The following is a 19,690-nucleotide window of genomic DNA, read 5'->3' on the forward strand; positions in this document are numbered from 1 at the left end:
AGAAAGGGCATGAAAAAGAAACAGGGCCTGTTTCCTGACCTTGTTTTATATCTTGTCTATTTTTCAATCTCTGCTGTTAAATGGTCAAGCCTATACTGCATAAGCTGCATTTCCCATTGCTGTTTGTTACAACAGCCAAATTACCCCTTGCCATGTTCACCATATGAACTATAGCAGGGCTAAAAGACCTTAACAGAATCAGTCTTGAAGGAACTGCAAGCTGTATCTAAACTTCACAATAGCAAATTATTATTTAGAGGTCTACATAATACAAAAACACAATAGATAAAAAGGCTACACTTTATTAACCGGAGTGTTCAAACGGCTACAAAAAACCTACGAAAAAGCCCTTCATGATTTACCCACTGATAAATACCTCTTGTCGCATCTGTTTATGTTTATGTTTCCCAAATTTAATGTCAGGTTGACATAAAACCTATAATGAAAACATAATGGTAATGACAGAGCACTCTGAAAAAGATACTTTGTGATAGCACTAACATTATGAATTGCTCTGTTACAAATACAAGTGTAGTCTCTGACAGGCAGTACTGTAGTGAATCTCAATTGTAGGTGCTTTTTTGATGATTTACTTCACAAAGTACAAGATACATCAAGTACTACAAATACTACAGAGCATCCTTTTGAATTAAATTAAATTAAATTGCAACCAGATCAATAGAGAAGAATATAATTAACTACAAAGCAAGTTATAATGAAACCTATGAATCTAATGACGTGTTGTGTTATCTTTACTTCAAAATTGACAGAAGCAACTTTCATGGCAGATATCCCCTACTGAAGGAAGTATGTGTCATGTTGCATTATTTCGCACTACCTACAGTCTTACAGTAAATAATCACAAATAAATAATGCAGTTATTTATAAGGCATAATATATAATAGGCATTTATAAGGCATGCTAATGCTGCTTATTAAACTGTGACTGTGTAACTAAAGCCATAAATCTCTGACTAATGACTCTCTGGCTAATGTCAGGAGGGCAATCAGGAAGGGCCTTTTAAATGGACTCAATAGGGATCCAAACAGACAAAGGCTGAAACTAAAATGATCATGACAATGTTGACAGATGATGTTACAGCCCAGAGAAGCCTTCAGCAAAATAAAGAACAAAAAATCTGCAAACGTTTAGGACCTAAAGACCTAATGTCCAAAATAAAAAAGAAAGACGAAAGCTTTGATTTATACAATGTAGTGTGTATTTAACATTAGCTATGCTATGTAAGATTTATATCTTCTGCTGATGGACCTTTTCTTTTGGATGGACATTTTATACACAGTTTAAAGCAATATTTTTTGGTCATCCATAAAGCCCACATGTCCTTAGCCACACATTAAATTTGCCAGAGTTACACTTAACAACACATTTTTATAAATGTTACACGGTCATATTTACTGCATACGTAATTTTCTGCTTGTAGAAGTTAGAGTAAGAATTCTGAGGTGTTTGTATCAGTTTACCGAGCAGAGCAGAGTTTCCGTCCCCCAGAGGGAAGCGCTGGTAGCGGGGCACGTTAAACGGAGGGAGCAGGTGGAACTTCTTCTCCAGCAAGGGCTCCAAGCGGGAGGCAGATGGGTCAGCTGGGTGAAACAGGTTGTAGACTTGCTGACAGGCAGGACGCAGCTGAGCCACTAGAGGGCAATATAGGAAAAGGTAAACGACAACCTGAAACATCCTTAACAATACTACTGTACTGTCTGAAATATGCAGTGTTGTTTTGCTTAGGTTTGTAAATGCTTTAAAGCAGACTAAAACATGTATAACATTAGCAATTCAAAACTTGCATTAACTTTTAATAACTACAGGGGGCGCCGAGTGGTCCAGCGGTCTAAAGCACTGCCACTATGAGCGGGAGGGCGCTCTATTCCCACATCACTCCTAGGGTGATGTCCGCAGCACGGGGCGTCTGTGAGCTGATGTCCCGGAGCAGAGTCGCTGTGCTTTCCTCTGAGCGCGCTGGCTGCTTGGCAATGCTGATAAACAGCAGTTTGAAAAGAAGTGGTGTCTGACTTCACATGTATTGGAGGAAGCATGTGTTAGTCTTCACCCTCCTGGTGTGTTGGGGCATCACTAGTGATAGGGGGAGTCCTAATGAGTGGGTTGGGTAATTGGCCGTGTAAATTGGGGAGAAAATGGGAAAAATTAGAAATAAGATTATATTTTTTTTTTATTAAATACTGTATAAACTAAATAGGAGGATAAAGGAGAAAATCACGAAACAAAACCAGGTTTTTATACAGCACTTCAGAATGTATCCATGTGGTATAATAATTTCAATAATGATAACATAATTCAAATTCTCTAATGCATGTTAACATTATGACAGACACCAATATATAATTACCTACTTATTTTCTTTATATTTCAACTTATCTTGTTATGCAAGACTACATCAATGTTTTTAACATTTTCAACAAGGTTTAACATTAAAACACATGTTTAAATCTGTCTGTCAGTTAATGTTTACAGTCTTATCCTTACAATAACTGCTGTATGTTAGATACTGCAGTCCATAGCTGGGTCTATAGCTATTAATTTTCTTAATGTATTAGTTATTATTAGTACATTATTATTATTATAATTAGTACAGTATTATTACTGTGTGGAGCATGATATTTACCTATACATATTAAACTTGATTTTATTTTGAAATAGCAACAACACCAAAGGTCTAACTATACTAAAGCCCTTTTAGAGAGGGATATGAGCGTAAATATGTTTTAAAGTTCCTTCAATCATTTGAGAGTATAGTGATTACAGTGAAATGTTATTATTTTTAAACATTTATAAGGTTTTACCATCCAGCATGGGAATTACAGTCTTCCTAAGGGCGAGGACCAGACCCAGAGGGGAGCCAAAGAGGAAGAAGTCGGTCACTTCAAAGTCAAACTTCCCTAACGCTCCACTTTCCAACATTGTGCTGTTACTGGATCTGCGTGAGCCAGGGTCATGTCTGAGTACACTGGAGTGTAAACTGAAAAAAAGCAACATGAATTACAACAACATGTATTAATTGAAGTAATTCTAACATAAACTTCAGCATTTCAGACATTAAGCCTATGTGCTGTTAAGAAGAAGGTTTTGTCTTCAGTAAGTGAAACGCATATAGAGCAATAGAGAACATTCTATATAAGTGTCTTAAAAATATACTAGAAAAAATTCCCTATACACTTTGTAAATGATGCTTTCTTTATGAGTTGTTTCACCAATAAATGAGCCTTTCTCTGTCACAATGGTTGCAGAGCTTAAGAAGATGCTTAATATATTACAAGAGTATGTATGCAGGTTTTCTTTTTCAAGGTGGAGATTTTTTTTAAAACATATCCAACTGAAAAATGACCCAAATACAATTAACTGCCATACACACTCAGTGCTCATGACATAGCTGAACATTCAACTGTCAGATTAACAATCAAGAATTTGGTGCACAAGTTTGATTTATTTTGTTTTCAGAAATTAACACTGATTTAAAAATGAACATGCATCTCCTAATGTTGGATTAAATGTCCCTCAGCGAGTGCAGCTTGATCAGATGCTTTTGATTTTGTTGGATATTTACAGAATTTAAATATATTAGTTAACTTTCAGGCACAAACCAGATTTTTACAAACAAAGCTTAATGTTAGCCTCCTTCACTCCTCTATCCCATTATTTTCTTTTGACCTCCTTTAGGCCCTATCTAAAGATGTTTTAACTTCCATTACAAAAGCGTCTGCCAAATGTAATGTAATGCTTTTTTTCATTCTACATCCACCTCTGATGTAGTCCTCCTAAATTACTGTGCAATAAGCTGCAAACAAAACAGCCCTGCAGCAGAATTATGCTACCACCACTATGCTTAACAGCTGGTGAAGAGTTTTGCCTCCCCTTTTCTCCTCAAATTAAACTTGAATCTGTCCATTCTGGAGCTGGACCTTCTTTCTGGATGACAGCCTCTCAGTCTAAAGTGATGTAAAACTTTACTATAAACAGTTTAGCACCTTTCAGTTCAGGTCTGTGCCCTGGAGGATCTTGGATTATTCCTGAGCATCTGAACAGTTTAAGTCATATTCCAGTGCTTAAACTTCCAACTTAGAAAAGATTGTATACCTGTTCTAATCCATTTGCAATTTACTTTAGGCACTTTGAATTTAATAATCTGAGTGGTTGTCTTTTTTCCCAAAATAGAATTTTGATCATTTCAGAAAGTCCCTTTTATGAATAGAATGTTCTTAACACAATAATCGCCATGAAATTCATGTTAAGGATCACTGTATATACATTTCTGACCACATTTGCAATATCTTAGCAGTCATAATTATCTTCATTAGATTTTTTTAAATGCTCTAATTTTAGACTTTGAACTTGGTTTTGACCTAAAAATAGAAAGTGTAGTAAAATAGTTCACTGTAGATTAATATGGTATATATTGAATGAACAGCAACCACTAAAACATTGCAATTTGTTCAGAGTAACTGACACACAGCAAGACATACCTGCTCAGAAAGGCTTGGTGTTGCTTAACTGTATCTATTTCATATGTGGAGGAGTCACTCTTCTTTCGGTGGAGTTGCCTTTTAGAGTCATCAGGACCACCAAAGTGGGGGATATCGATATTACTGCGGCTGAGCTGCCAGCTACTCTCTAACTCTCTAACCAGTGAGGATGTGTCATGGCTGCAGTTGATGATGATTCCAGGGGACAGAAGGTCTGGGTCCTAACGGTGGTGAGGAAGCATACGGGAGAGGCAGAAATGATAAAAATAGTTATAGATAGAAAGAAAAAGAAAGATAAAGCATCTAAGTATGTAATGCAGTGCCAGTACAGTGCATGACTAAATATAGAAGTTAGGTGGTTGATGGACAATAGTGCATACCTAACACTTAAAATACACCATTTAAACAAATGCTTACTGACTCCCTGCAACAGGTTGAATTAGAGTGGCCTCAAGCCTTACCTGAACACTCACCACACTCCCACGCCGACTACTGCTTTGGCTTTCACACACTGTTTGGCTGCTGCTGCAGAGAGCATCAAACCCCAGAATTCCCCCAACACAGTCTCCTATCAGACACACCTAGGTAACAATGAAAATATCACTGGGTATAACTGTGTGTATATATGCATATATGTCAGCAAAATAACATGTTAAAATCAAATGCCTAGTTTTTGTCAGGCCCATTGCAACAGGGGCCCTAGACAATGCCTGGTTATGAACTGAATGCAACAACAAACTTTGTGAGAGGCCTTTTAAATTCTTTGTCAGTCAAATGTAGGACAAAACAACACCACTGACTAACTGACATCAGTTTCACTTTCAAATCATGTAAACAGCACAACTCAACATATCCTTTATTTCTGACCATATGTAGTTCATTTACATGTTCTTACTCATCTAAATCATTTTTAACTGAACTGAGTTTTATTTGTAGCTGCGTTCTGTCAGAGACGAAGTGCATGTTGGTTAAACAACAAAATAACATTTCAGTAAAGATGGTAGTTGTAGTGTGTTTTATATCATTGCTCTGCTGTTTAAACCACACTTGATCCGACATTATTTATAATAACATTAGTAAAATTTAGACCAAGACTGAGACGTAATGCTGCGTGCTCTGTCGTGCTCACATGTTCACTTCTGTGATAATTTAGCTTGGAAATGCGATTAACATCAGGGCCAACATGCTCTAAGCCAACAGCTGAATTGGCCTGCTGAATAGATAGAATTCTATACATGGGTTCTAGTGTTTCAGGGTCAATTTCATTATTACAGAGCAACCCCTTTACAGTTATTGTAAATTTATTGTAAAAATGAGTGTAGTTACTCTTTAGCCCATAATCGCCTGAAAATGACATTAGGCATGTTATTTTCTACAATAGTTCTGTAATTTTTAGGTGAATAATAAATTAGTGCAGCTATAATAAATATAAATAAATATAATAAAAAGCTATAATCTATGGTTGTAAGAGATATACAGTGATTGTAGCATGTGTTACTGATTGATGTTCATGAGAGAGAGCTTATAAATCAGTGACAGGTATTCAATCTTTTATTTACTCCTCAGTTAAATTGTACAGTTTTTGAACACTTTCATAGCAAATGCAATAAATGTGATTAATTTAGATTAATTACTCACAGCATGTAATTAATTAGATCCCATCATCTACAGCCCATAATATTATCAAAGATTCAGAGAATCAGCAGAAATCTGGATCATCTGGCCCTCAGGTGGAACTGCCTGTACTGATTCTCTACTGGTAATAACTGCATGGGCTCAGGGACACTTCTAGAAATCACTGTGTGAACACATTTTACTGTGCTGTAATACACTAATGCAAGCTGAATGGTATTTTGTGTTTTAATTGGAGAAACCACTTTTTATTATTTGTGTTAAGGTATTTAAACATAATTTGTAATAGGGATTCAGTGATGTTGATTTCAACCGTACACACAGACACATAAATGGGCAGGTAACCTACTTTGTTATAAAGAGATGCCTACCTGCCCTGAGAAGCTAGCCCCATCCAGAGAGCGGAGGAAATCTGAATAGACCTGATTGGCTCGGCTGATTACAGTTGCTACAGCATCCTGATACTGTGGAGAGGATGTGGCAAGGAGGGGCAGAGCAGCCAGAGGGATGTGGTCCTGACTGCTGGACAAACAGCCCTCATCATAGCTGTATGGGCTCAGACTGCAACAACACACAGAGCACATTATCAGAGACAATTCAACGTGTTCATGTTTATACAGCTGAAGGGACTGCTTACTGGAACTGTCTGCAAAAAATATACAGAGTTTCATATAACCCGAATGCCTGCCACTATAATTGTCAGCTGTCACATACACATATACACGTAAAAATTTAATCTGGTAAATGTGATTTTTGTCAGAGTAAATATATATAAATTGACTTCTCTATTATTTTACATCCCTACTTCCAAAGTAGTTTGCACACTATGTAAAATGTGAATAAAAGAGAATAAGAACAGAATGTTTAATTATTAATTCAAAATACAACATTTTGTGAAAAAAAAAACTTGGAATTTGGAACTTGATTATTGGTCAAGAGGTCAAATGATTTAAAATGTTTTATTCTTTTTGAAAACCAGAACCATGAGGTTGCATTAATGTATAAGGTGTGGGTAGCTGGAAAGGCAATATCGATGATAAACAGTATATAGGGATTTTAGAACAATATATGTTTCCATCCGGACAATGTTTCTTTTAGGGAAAGTATAGCACATTACAGCAAGACAATGTTAAACCATATACTGCATTCATTATAACAGCATGACTGTGCAGGACAGGAGTCTAAGTGCGGCACTGGCCCACCTGCAGTCCAGAACTTATCATGAAACGAAGAATCTTTATAGACTTTTGTTAAAAGCAGATGGGATGTTTCAAATCAAGTTTCAAATGAGGTCATGCTTTTTTTATAAAGATTATTTTCTTGTCTTTCTATGTTCTTCTGTGAATAAAATATGGGTATGTGAGATTTGCAAATCCTTGTTATTATTTATATTTGTTTGCATTTTATGCAATGTCCCAATTTATGTTTCAGTAGTGGTTGTATTATTACTGTCCACCAATGTACCAATAATAGCTAAGGCTATGTATTTATATTTGTTTTTCAACACCATCTCATCTCTTCTTACTTGGACACCAAGGAAAAGGCTTCAGCACAGATGGGTGGACAGGGCACCAGGCGAATAGCAACATGGCCCAGGGCAGAAGGATAGTGTACGTGCATCACTGTGTCGAAAGCACTGGTGATGGTGTTGACATCGCCTTGCTTGGAACTTTGTTCCCCACAGCCAGTATCCAAAATATTCCCACCATGAAGAACGAGGATCAAGACATGGATCTTAGAGGACTGCAAGGATTCCGGACACAATTCGTCCTAGAAACGAAAAGAATGGGTACATGGTTATTGGATGAGTAGGTGGTTAGACAGGTGGGATCAGGGTATAGGAGGGTAAGCTGGTAGGCAGATGGACAGATGAATGAAAGAAGAGAGAAAAAAGAGGACAAAAGACTGAGGGATGTCATGACAAATGAATGTCAAGTCTGTTAAAATACCATGCAACTGTACAGGCAAATTCTCCAGAGACTCTGCATCAGTAGCTAAAACTATCTCAGCTTAAAATAGTCCTAGTCAGGCATTTAGAACAGTGTGATCACACATCTTTAACACTTACTCTCCGGGTGGCAATAAAAGCTAACGTTTAACATTCCTAAATCAGTGGGAAATGTATTTTTACAAGGGCCAAAGAAAAACACAGCTTCGTCAAATAAAACTTTCATCTCACTGCTAAAAAAGCAATACACTTCTTGAAGCTGCTGTGATTTTCACCTCCACATACTACAGGAAATGGCTATTTGTGTTGGTAGGTTTAGTTTACGACTGGGTCTAGGAAAGCATCAACAATCGATCCTGAATTACCAATACCTTTAGAATTAAAATAATGGACAATAATAAAAAAAAAACTTATACCTTATATTACAGAATCCAATTAAAATATAGTATACATTGCAAAAAATGTATTAAAAAGGTATTAAATGTATGAATGTTAAATATTAATTGAATATTAATTTAGAATGCTCTTGTTACAAATAAAATGTCAGTAGCTAGTGACTGAAAGTTAATTATATTATTTCTACTTTAGTAATACTTTAGTAACACTTTTACTACATGCAAAATGTGAATGTTTTATATATTATAAAACCATAAGCTTATATTAGAATTAGATATATGGGAAATGCATTTTTTACTTACAAAAAAAAACTTATAGTGCAGAGTAACAAAGATAGAGAGACCATGGTACTTATTATCAAAAAGAACTCTTCAACATTGATCAGATCAAAATAGTTTCAGTTTTACCATAAACAGGTTAAAGTTGCACAACAGGGATTAGTTGGGTCAGACATGTTTACATGGGGCAAAAAGGACAGGGTATAATAGTGGTATGTAAATAAGCATTTATTGAAAAAAAAAACTATTCTTCATAGCAGACTTCTAGATTTAAGCTTCGAAAAAGAATCAGCAAACTGAAATCATGTTGACAGCCTATTAAAAAAATGTCAGTTGCTGTCCAAAATGGTTTAAATTTGATACTGTTAACAGTGCATTGTACTATAAATCCAATCTTGGCCATAAAATATCTGCAAACATGATGTTTTGCAGCAAATAAGACTGCTAATAGAAGGCAACAGGATAGTCAGTGGCTTTGTGCTAAATTACCAGATAAATATATATATATATATATATATATATATATATATATATATATATATATATATATATATATATATATAGGAAACAGAAGGTTTTGTCCACAGGTTACATGTTGGGCCCAAATATGGATATCAGTGATGGGTACCAAGAGGGGTTAAACAAATAGGTTCCAATAAAATACATGTATGTAAAAAAATATAAAATAGAAGGGACTTTAACTCCACCCACTAAAAAATTAAATGGTGAATGTGAATCTTGTGCTGCGGAGGTCTGATCTATTTAAAAGGCTGATGAAATCACTGCATTAAATAACAGTCTGTACTAAATCTGCACTGGAATTCACTGCATTAATAACAGTCTGTACTGAATCTGCACTGGAATTCACTGCATCAATAACAGTCTGTACTAAATCTGTACTGGAAATCACTGCATTAAATAACAGTCTGTACTAAATCTGCACTGGAATTCACTGCATTAATAACAGTCTGTACTGAATCTGCACTGGAAATCACTGCATTAAATAACAGTATGTACTAGATCTGTACTGGAAATCACTGCATTAATAACAGTCTGTATTGAATCTGTACTGGAAATCACTGCATTAATAACAGTCTGTACTGTATCTGCACTGGAAATCACTGCATTAATAACAGTCTGTATTGAATTGTACTGGAAATCACTGCATTAATAACAGTCTGTATTGAATATGTACTGGAAATCACTGCATTAATAACAGTCTGTATTGAATATGTACTGGAAATCACTGCATTAATAACAGTCTGTATTGAATCTGTACTGGAAATCACTGCATTAATAACAGTCTGTACTGAATCTGCACTGGAAATCACTGCATTAAATAACAGTATGTACTAAATCTGTACTGGAAATAACTGCATTAATAACAGTCTGTCCTGAATCTGTACTGGAAATAACTGCATTAATAACAGTCTGTACTGAATCTGTAAAGGAAATCACTGCATTAATAACAGTATGTACTAGATCTGTACTGGAAATCACTGCATTAATAACAGTCTGTACTGAATCTGCACTGGAAATCACTGCATTAAATAACAGTATGTACTAAATCTGTACTGGAAATAGCTGCATTAATAACAGTCTGTATTAAATCTGTACTGGAAATCACTGCATTAATAACAGTCTGTACTGAATCAGTACTGGAAACCACTGCATTAATAACAGTCTGTATTGAATCTGTACTGGAAATAACTGCATTAATAACAGTCTGTATTGAATCTGCACTGGAAATCACTGCATTAATAACATTCTGTATAGAATATGTACTGGAAATCACTGCATTAATAACAGTCTGTACTGAATCTGTACTGGAAATAGCTGCATTAGCAACAGTCTGTATTGAATATGTGCTGGAAATAACTGCATTAATAACAGTCTGTACTAAATCTGCACTGGAATTCACTGCATTAATAACAGTTTGTACTGAATCTGCACTGGAAATCACTGCATTAAATAACAGTATGTACTAAATATGTACTGGAAATCACTGCATTAATAACAGTCTGTATTGAATCTGCACTGGAAATCACTGCATTAATAACAGTCTGTACTGAATCTGTACTGGAAATCACTGCATTAATAACAGTCTGTACTAAATCTACACTGGAAATAACTGCATTAATAACAGTCTGTATTGAATCTGTACTGGAAATAACTGCATTAATAACAGTCTGTATTGAATCTGTACTGGAAATAACTGCATTAATAACAGTCTGTATTGAATCTGTACTGGAAATAAGTGCATTAATAACAGTCTGTATTGAATCTGTACTGGAAATAAGTGCATTAATAACAGTCTGTACTAAATCTGTACAGACTCCAATCTGTACTGGAAATCACTGCATTAATAACATTCTGTATTGAATCTGTACTGGAAATAACTGCATTAATAACAGTCTGTATTGAATCTGTACTGGAAATAAGTGCATTAATAACAGTCTGTATTGAATCTGTACTGGAAATAAGTGCATTAATAACAGTCTGTATTGAATCTGTACTGGAAATAACTGCATTAATAACAGTCTGTATTGAATCTGTACTGGAAATAACTGCATTAATAAAAGTCTGTACTAAATCTGTACTGGAAATAACTGCATTAATAACAGTCTGTACTAAATCTGTACAGACTCCAATCTGTACTGGAAATCACTGCATTAATAACATTCTGTATTGAATCTGTACTGGAAATAACTGCATTAATAACAGTCTGTATTGAATCTGTACTGGAAATAACTGCATTAATAACAGTCTGTATTGAATGTGTACTGGAAATAAGTGCATTAATAACAGTCTGTATTGAATCTGCACTGGAAATCACTGCATTAATAACAGTATGTACTAAATCTGTACTGGAAATCACTGCATTAATAACGGTTTGTACTGAATCTGCACTGGAAACCACTGCATTAATAACAGTCTGTATTGAATCTGTACTGGAAATAGCTGCATTAGCAACAGTCTGTATTGAATATGTACTGGAAATAACTGCATTAATAACAGTCTGTACTAAATCTGCACTGGAATTCACTGCATTAATAACAGTTTGTACTGAATCCGCACTGGAAATCACTGCATTAAATAACAGTATGCACTAAATCTGTACTGGAAATAACTGCATTAATAACAGTCTGTATTGAATCTGTACTGGAAATAGCTGCATTAGCAACAGTCTGTATTGAATATGTACTGGAAATAATTGCATTAATAACAGTCTGTACTAAATCTGCACTGGAATTCACTGCATTAATAACAGTTTGTACTGAATCTGCACTGGAAATCACTGCATTAATTAACAGTATGTACTAAATCTGTACTGGAAATCACTGCATTAATAACAGTCTGTATTGAATCTGCACTGGAAATCACTGCGGTAATAACAGTCTGTACTGAATCTGTACTGGAAATCACTGCATTAATAACAGTCTGTACTAAATCTACACTGGAAATAACTGCATTAATAACAGTCTGTACTGAATCTGTACTGGAAATCACTGCATTAATAACATTCTGTATAGAATATGTACTGGAAATAACTGCATTAATAACAGTCTGTATTGAATCTGTACTGGAAATAAGTGCATTAATAACAGTCTGTATTGAATCTGTACTGGAAATAACTGCATTAATAACAGTCTGTATTGAATCTGTACTGGAAATAAGTGCATTAATAACAGTCTGTATTGAATCTGTACTGGAAATAAGTGCATTAATAACAGTCTGTACTAAATCTGTACAGACTCCAATCTGTACTGGAAATCACTGCATTAATAACATTCTGTATTGAATCTGTACTGGAAATAACTGCAGTAATAACAGTCTGTATTGAATCTGTACTGGAAATAAGTGCATTAATAACAGTCTGTATTGAATCTGTACTGGAAATAAGTGCATTAATAACAGTCTGTATTGAATCTGTACTGGAAATAACTGCATTAATAACAGTCTGTATTGAATCTGTACTGGAAATAACTGCATTAATAACAGTCTGTACTAAATCTGTACTGGAAATAACTGCAGTAATAACAGTCTGTACTGAATCTGTACTGGAAATCACTGCATTAATAACATTCTGTATTGAATCTGTACTGGAAATAACTGCATTAATAACAGTCTGTATTGAATCTGTACTGGAAATAACTGCATTAATAACAGTCTGTACTGAATCTGTACTGGAAATAACTGCATTAATAACAGTCTGTACTGAATCTGCACTGGAAATAGCTGCATTAGCAACAGTCTGTATTGAATCTGTACTGGAAATAACTGCATTAATAACAGTCTGTACTAAATCTGCACTGGAATTCACTGCATTAATAACAGTTTGTACTGAATCTGCACTGGAAACCACTGCATTAATAACAGTCTGTATTGAATCTGTACTGGAAATAGCTGCATTAGCAACAGTCTGTATTGAATATGTACTGGAAATAACTGCATTAATAACAGTCTGTACTAAATCTGCACTGGAATTCACTGCATTAATAACAGTTTGTACTGAATCCGCACTGGAAATCACTGCATTAAATAACAGTATGCACTAAATCTGTACTGGAAATCACTGCATTAATAACAGTCTGTATTGAATCTGCACTGGAAATCACTGCATCAATAACAGTCTGTACTGAATCTGTACTGGAAATCACTGCATTAATAACAGTCTGTATTGAATCTGTACTGGAAATCACTGCATTAATAACAGTCTGTATTGAATCTGCACTGGAAATCACTGCATTAATAACAGTCTGTATTGAATCTGTACTGGAAATAACTGCATGGGCTCAGGAGCACTTCTAGAAATCCACAAATGGAAGCTAAAGCATCATTTACATTAAGTGCACTTTTTGGAAGCAACTTTTTACAGATCATTGAGAGACTCTGCCTCTCTATTAGGGGTGTCACGATTTCGATATTTCATCGAAATCGATCGAAATTATGTCAAGGTCTCAGAGAGCAGCCCTTTCTCCAGAGACTGTGGACATTCTCATCTTCTTAAAGAAAAACTTGAAAATATAAAAATAACAGTTGTTTTGTCTAGCCTCAAATATGTTAATAGTTTTGGTACCTTAAGGAGCATCTTTCTCTCAGATAAAGTTAATAATATAGCTTTATTAAAGAAAAAAACTTCTCATTCTTAGGGACCTGTCAGGATGACCCAGGCAGGGAGACGAGGAGACGGACGCAAGTGCAGGTAGGGTGAGAAATGAATAATTTAATAAATAAATATAAATAAACAAGGAAACGAGAAACAAGTAAACACTTAAACATAAAACAGGGAGATATATACAAGGAACTGGGGAATAAACTAAATAACTGAAAATACATAAACATATAACCAAAAACCAAAACAAACGAGAGAAACTAAAGAACATAAACTAAACCAACTAGAGATAATAATGAGAAAATAAACAGGGAATATATATACAAGAAGATAAACGTGAAACAAGGGACTAAGGCTAAGAAAACAAGGTAAACACTGAGCGAAGCTATTAAACACAGAGAGAGACAAAACGACATGGGAAGGTGCAAAGACCGACGGAGGACAAGTGACAGAGGAGGGCTATTTAACCAAACAGGACACACACTAGAATAAGAAACACCTGGGGAAGGGGCGGAGCTACAAATGAGAAACACATGATGGAAAACTACTGACAGGAGACACAGAGGGGCACAGGTCACGTGGGGAAGACACACAGAGACATGAGACAGGGCTAAGACGTGACAGAAGCCTCCCCCTAAACGCGCAGCTCCCGAGGCGCGTAAAAACGAACCCCGGGGGCTGGCGGCAAGGAGAGGCCGGGGAAAACAGGAGTCAAGACCGGGGACTGAAACGGAGACAGGACAGAGGACAGAGACTGGACGGGAGACTGAACCGGGCTTGGAAACTGAACAGGGGATGGAGACTGAACAGGGAACTGGACAGTGGACGGAGACTGGACAGGAGACGGAGATAGGACAGGACACTGGACAGGGGACGGAGACTGAACGGGAGACTGGACGGGGAACTGGACAGGAGATGGAGACTGGACGGAGAGCTGGACAGGAGACGGAGACTGGACAGAGAGCTGGACAGGAGACGGAGACTGGACGGGGAACTGGACAGGAGACGGAGACTGGACGGGACTAGACATGGGAACAGGGACGAGGACATTAACAGGGACAGAAACTAACACCGTAACTGGGACAGGAATAGAGACAGAGACAGACACGGGTACAGGGACATAGACAGAGACAGGGACCAAAACAGGTAGAGACACAGGGACCAAAAACATAGGAGGGTGCCCAGGGTTGGCAAAAGTCTGGGGAAAAGCAAAGTCTGAGGAGCCAGCCTGGGCACAGTTCTGGGGTCAAAGTCCGGGGACCTCGGTGCTATTAAACACAGAGAGAGACAAAACGACATGGGAAGGTGCAAAGACCGACGGAGGACAAGTGACAGAGGAGGGCTATTTAACCAAACAGGACACACACTAGAATTGGAAACACCTGGGGAAGGGGCGGAGCTACAAATGAGAAACACATGATGGAAAACTACTGACAGGAGACACAGAGGGGCACAGGTCACGTGGGGAAGACACACAGAGACATGAGACAGGGCTAAGACGTGACAGGACCGAGTCTTATTTTTCATGTTTAACTGTTAGTAGTAGGATAGAGTTCAGTATCGTTCTATTATTGTTCTATTATTTTGTACATAACTGTTCCAGTTTTTTTATTTTTTTATTTTGTTATGTGCACAATGCTGCTACCAAAAAAAGCCACTAGATGGCGTTACGAAAATATCTTAATTAAATTATGTAAATTTGACCATTAGTGCCTCTAGTGTTGTGTTACAGAATTTTGAGGTTTGATGAATCAAACCAATAAATGACCATAGACTAATTTAAACTGGCATAGGCCTCTCTGCTGTAAAAAAAAAGGAAAAAGAAAATTGAGAATCGAATTGTGACCCTAAAATCAGAAATAAAATTGAAGGAATCGAGGATTTAGAGAATCTTAACACCCCTACTCTCTATCTTGTTTTTCCCAGTCATGTGAGCTAGTAGTAAATTGCTTCTACTGCAGCTGTTTTTTAGTACCACTTACTTTTCCAGCCTATTGTTGCAGTGTATCAACCTTTTTGAAATATGTTACTGCTATTAAATTGTAAATAAGTTCATGTTGTAGTGTTAGAAGCTGCTTAGTGTTAGAAGCTGCTGACAATCCAGAGCCGGGACCAGGCTGGAAGAGAGGCTTAACCGACTGTCTGTGAGCTGCAAAGTGACCTTACCAAGAAACCAGTGTATTCAGACTGTGTCTGTCCCCCGAGTCAAACAAAAACATCAAAAAACTAAAACAGTCATTGCAAATAACTTAACTTATACTAAACAATCATATCCAGACTGTAGCACTAACACTTCAAACCTAAAGATTGGTTTACTTAATATTAGATCTCTAAATTCAAAAGCAGTTCTAGTGAATGAATTAATAACTGATCAGAAATTCAATATTCTGTGTCTGACAGAAACCTGGATTAGGCCAAATGAACATGTAGCATTAAATGAAGCCGCCCCTGCAGGCTATAATTATATACACAATCCGAGATTGTATGGTAGAGGAGGTGGGGTCTGCATACTTTTCCGTAGTACCTTAGTTAGCAATCAGAAACACTATGATAATTTCACTCCTTTGAGCTTCTTTACACCTGTCACACTTGCCCGCACTGCACCTTTAAGATCCACCTCTCCTGAGTATTGAGGCTGACTCCTCCCCTCCCACACACCTGTGGGAGATTACACATCTACAGGACTATATATACTAGACTCATGCACTGCCAAGTTGCGAGATATTGCCACATTGTGTCTTATCGAGCGTTATTGTTGTTACTGTTTTCCTGTTTTTTTTTATCTATTGCTTATCCTTGACTACGATTTTTGCCTAGCGTGTATTTCTGGTTTTTTGGACTTTGCCTGTTTTTTGACTTCGATTTTTGCCTTCTGATTTGGATTAATAAACCTGTCTGCGTTTGCATCCAAACTCCCTGGTTGGTGTCTTACAGAATATCTCGCCACCCATGGATGCAGCAGGGAACCGGGACCTAAATGAGGTCGTGGCTGAACAATCACGAGCTGTATGAGCGTCTGGAGGCTCTGTTTAGCAACCAGCCTGCTAATCCCGTCCAGCAGGTGGTTATCCCACCAGCACAACCTCCTCCTGTACCAGAACCCCAGTCACCTGCCTTAGTTCCTCTCAAAGTCGCCCTGCCGGAGAAATACCACGGAGACCCAGAGGTATGTGAGGGATTTTTATTGCAATGCGATATTTACTTCGCCCAACAACCCCCGCCTGGTCCCAACGATCACGCTAAAATAATGTTTGTGACTTCACTACTCTCTGGTAAAGCCCTTAAGTGGGCTACAGCGCTCTGGTCTCAAAACCCCACGATGAATGAGAGTTATGAACTGTTTGCCAGTACTTTCCGGACTGTTTTTGGCAACCCAAAGGGTGGTAGAGAAGTTGGGGAACAACTACTGGAGCTTCGACAAGGCCGTAACACAGTAGCGGACTATGCTCTTACCTTCCGCACGTTAGCCGCGCAAAGCGGTTGGAATGAGGCTTCTTTCATCACGGCTTTTAGAAGAGGGTTGTCCGAAGAAATCCAGACTGAGTTAGCTTGCCGGGATGATGCGTTGTCTTTGAATTACCTTATCAAGATGGCTACCCGACTGGATGTGTTGCTGCAAAGCCGGCGTCATACGTCACGCGCCCAGCGTGGTCACGTAATGCCACAGATAGTTTCAGCCGAAGAGGGTGAACCCATGCAACTGGGACACACGCGGCTCAGTCAAGCAGAGTGAGTATGCCTGACGCTCTTATCTCAATTAAAATGCTAACTGTACCAATAACTGTGCACTACCTTAATTAGATCTTTTCCTTTGCAGCCCTCGTGGACTCCGGAGCGGCAGACAACTTCATCGAGCAAGCCGTGGCCGAGAAACTGAAGATTCCAGCCATAAAATTAGATACTCCGTTAAAGATTCAAGCCATCAATTATCAACCCATTGGAGAGGGCACAGTAACGAACATCACTGAACCAGTAACTATAACCATTGGATCTGTTCACAGTGAACAGATTTCTTTCCATGTCCTCCGAGTGTCCTCTCACCCCATTGTTTTGGGCCTACCCTGGCTCCTTAAACATAACCCTAAAATCTCCTGGGAAGATAGAGACATTGTTCAGTGGTCCAGTAATTGTTTTGAACACTGCATTAGACTGACCTTGGCATCTACCTCCATTGAAAGCCCCTCAGAACCCAGTCTCACTGACATCCCGGATGTCTATTCAGACCTATTAGATGTTTTTAGTAAAAAAAGAGCCTCTGAATTGCCACCTCATCGACCCTGGGATTGTTCCATTGAACTGGAAGAAGGTAAAATACCTCCCCGAGCTCACATTTATCCTCTTTCAGTCAAAGAAACACAGGCTATGGAGGATTACATCCAGGAAGCCCTGAACCAGGGTTTCATTAGACCTTCTACCTCTCCTGCCTGCGCAGGTATGTTTTTTGTGGAAAAGAAAGATGGTGGTTTAAGGCCGTGTGTGGATTATCGTGGTTTGAATGAAATCACCAAAAAGTTTTGTTATCCACTGCCAGTGTTGGGAAGTAACGGATTACATGTAACGGTGTTACGTAATCAGATTACAAATTATGAGTAACTGTAATCCGTTACAGTTACTGCTTCAGTAAGTGGTAATCAGATTATAGTTACTCTGCTAAAATAAATGGATTACATTGCTGTCACGTCTGGTACTGTTAGCTCCTCTGTCCCTTCCACACCAAGCTCTAACGGAGGTTCTCAGGTCAACAACTACACTACCCAGAATGCACCACCCGCTGACATCACGCACTCACCTGATCACGTGACACCTCACCTGCTTCCTCCAGGAAGTCCCGAATACTGATTACTGGCACTATAAAGGGGCACGCCAAACAGACTACCACGCCGCGTATTGTAGGTTCACCTCTTTACAAAGCGTTACTTATCCCTTATCTCAGTTTACTTTGTGTATGACCTTGCTTTTTCTGTTTTCTCAACGCCGATTATTGCCTTTGCCTCTGATACTGGATTGTTTGTGTATGCTTTGGACACTGTTTTCACTACTGCCTCTTGGATTACCTCTGATACTGGATTACTCGTGTATGAACTCTGGACTGGTTATCGTTTCTGGTATAGTCTTGCCTTCATTGCTCCGTTTACTGGTTATCACCCACTTCTCTGTATCGACTCTGTCTACATCTGTTTATTCTTATAATAAACGTACATTGTTTTTATCAGTATCTGCACTTGTCTGCTATTCTGTGCTCACCATGACAATTGCGGTACTTCCCTATTTTTGGTCTTCCAATCCAACACTGACAAAACGCAATCACATTCACATAAATCACGACATCAGAATATTCTATGATTCACAACCTTCGATCAGAATGTTTTCACTGCAGAAGCGCCCTCTAGCGGGCCCGTCGACGGGCCCATTCTGACTATGTAAAGTAGAATGCTTAAAGGCGTAAAATATTCTAAACACACCGACCAACTAACCAACTCATATTCTTTAGTATTACTTTAACTACCTGCACGCAAATTTACAACCATCTACATGAAACCAGTCGCCAGAAATCTCCAACTGAAAACAGCCTGTATTTTTACATTGTTTACATGTGAAACATGCCTCCCCAACAAAATAGCCTTATAAAATATTATTAGTATGTGAAATAACATCATATAAGATTATACAAAAATCACTTACTATCACAGCATCCACAATACAGCACTGAACCGCAGGTAAAATATCCATAAAGTCCTTTATTCTCCTGCTCACTTCTCCTCACAAACATGCGTTTAGTTTCAGCGCAACCGCAACGTCATATTCTCAAACTCCTAGCGACCAC

General features: G+C 37.8%; 1 protein-coding gene across 11 annotated transcripts in view; it reads right to left on the reverse strand.

Annotated features, from left to right (window-relative positions):
• The window catches only part of LOC103031784 (membrane-associated phosphatidylinositol transfer protein 2), a 99,399-nt gene that overhangs the window by 12,612 nt on the left and 67,097 nt on the right, over window positions 1-19,690 (reverse strand). For all 11 annotated transcript variants that reach the window (XM_049470857.1, XM_049470861.1, XM_049470856.1 and 8 more), the window contains 6 exons: window positions 7,654-7,898; window positions 6,500-6,689; window positions 4,958-5,077; window positions 4,497-4,717; window positions 2,820-2,995; window positions 1,482-1,652 (listed from right to left, as the gene is read on the reverse strand). In XM_049470857.1, the coding sequence (XP_049326814.1) occupies window positions 1,482-1,652; window positions 2,820-2,995; window positions 4,497-4,717; window positions 4,958-5,077; window positions 6,500-6,689; window positions 7,654-7,898 (1,123 nt within the window). The remainder of the gene's footprint in view (window positions 1-1,481; window positions 1,653-2,819; window positions 2,996-4,496; window positions 4,718-4,957; window positions 5,078-6,499; window positions 6,690-7,653; window positions 7,899-19,690) is intronic.

Source organism: Astyanax mexicanus, chromosome 22 (assembly GCF_023375975.1).
Source record: "Astyanax mexicanus isolate ESR-SI-001 chromosome 22, AstMex3_surface, whole genome shotgun sequence".
NCBI classification, from domain to species: Eukaryota; Metazoa; Chordata; class Actinopteri; order Characiformes; family Acestrorhamphidae; genus Astyanax; species Astyanax mexicanus.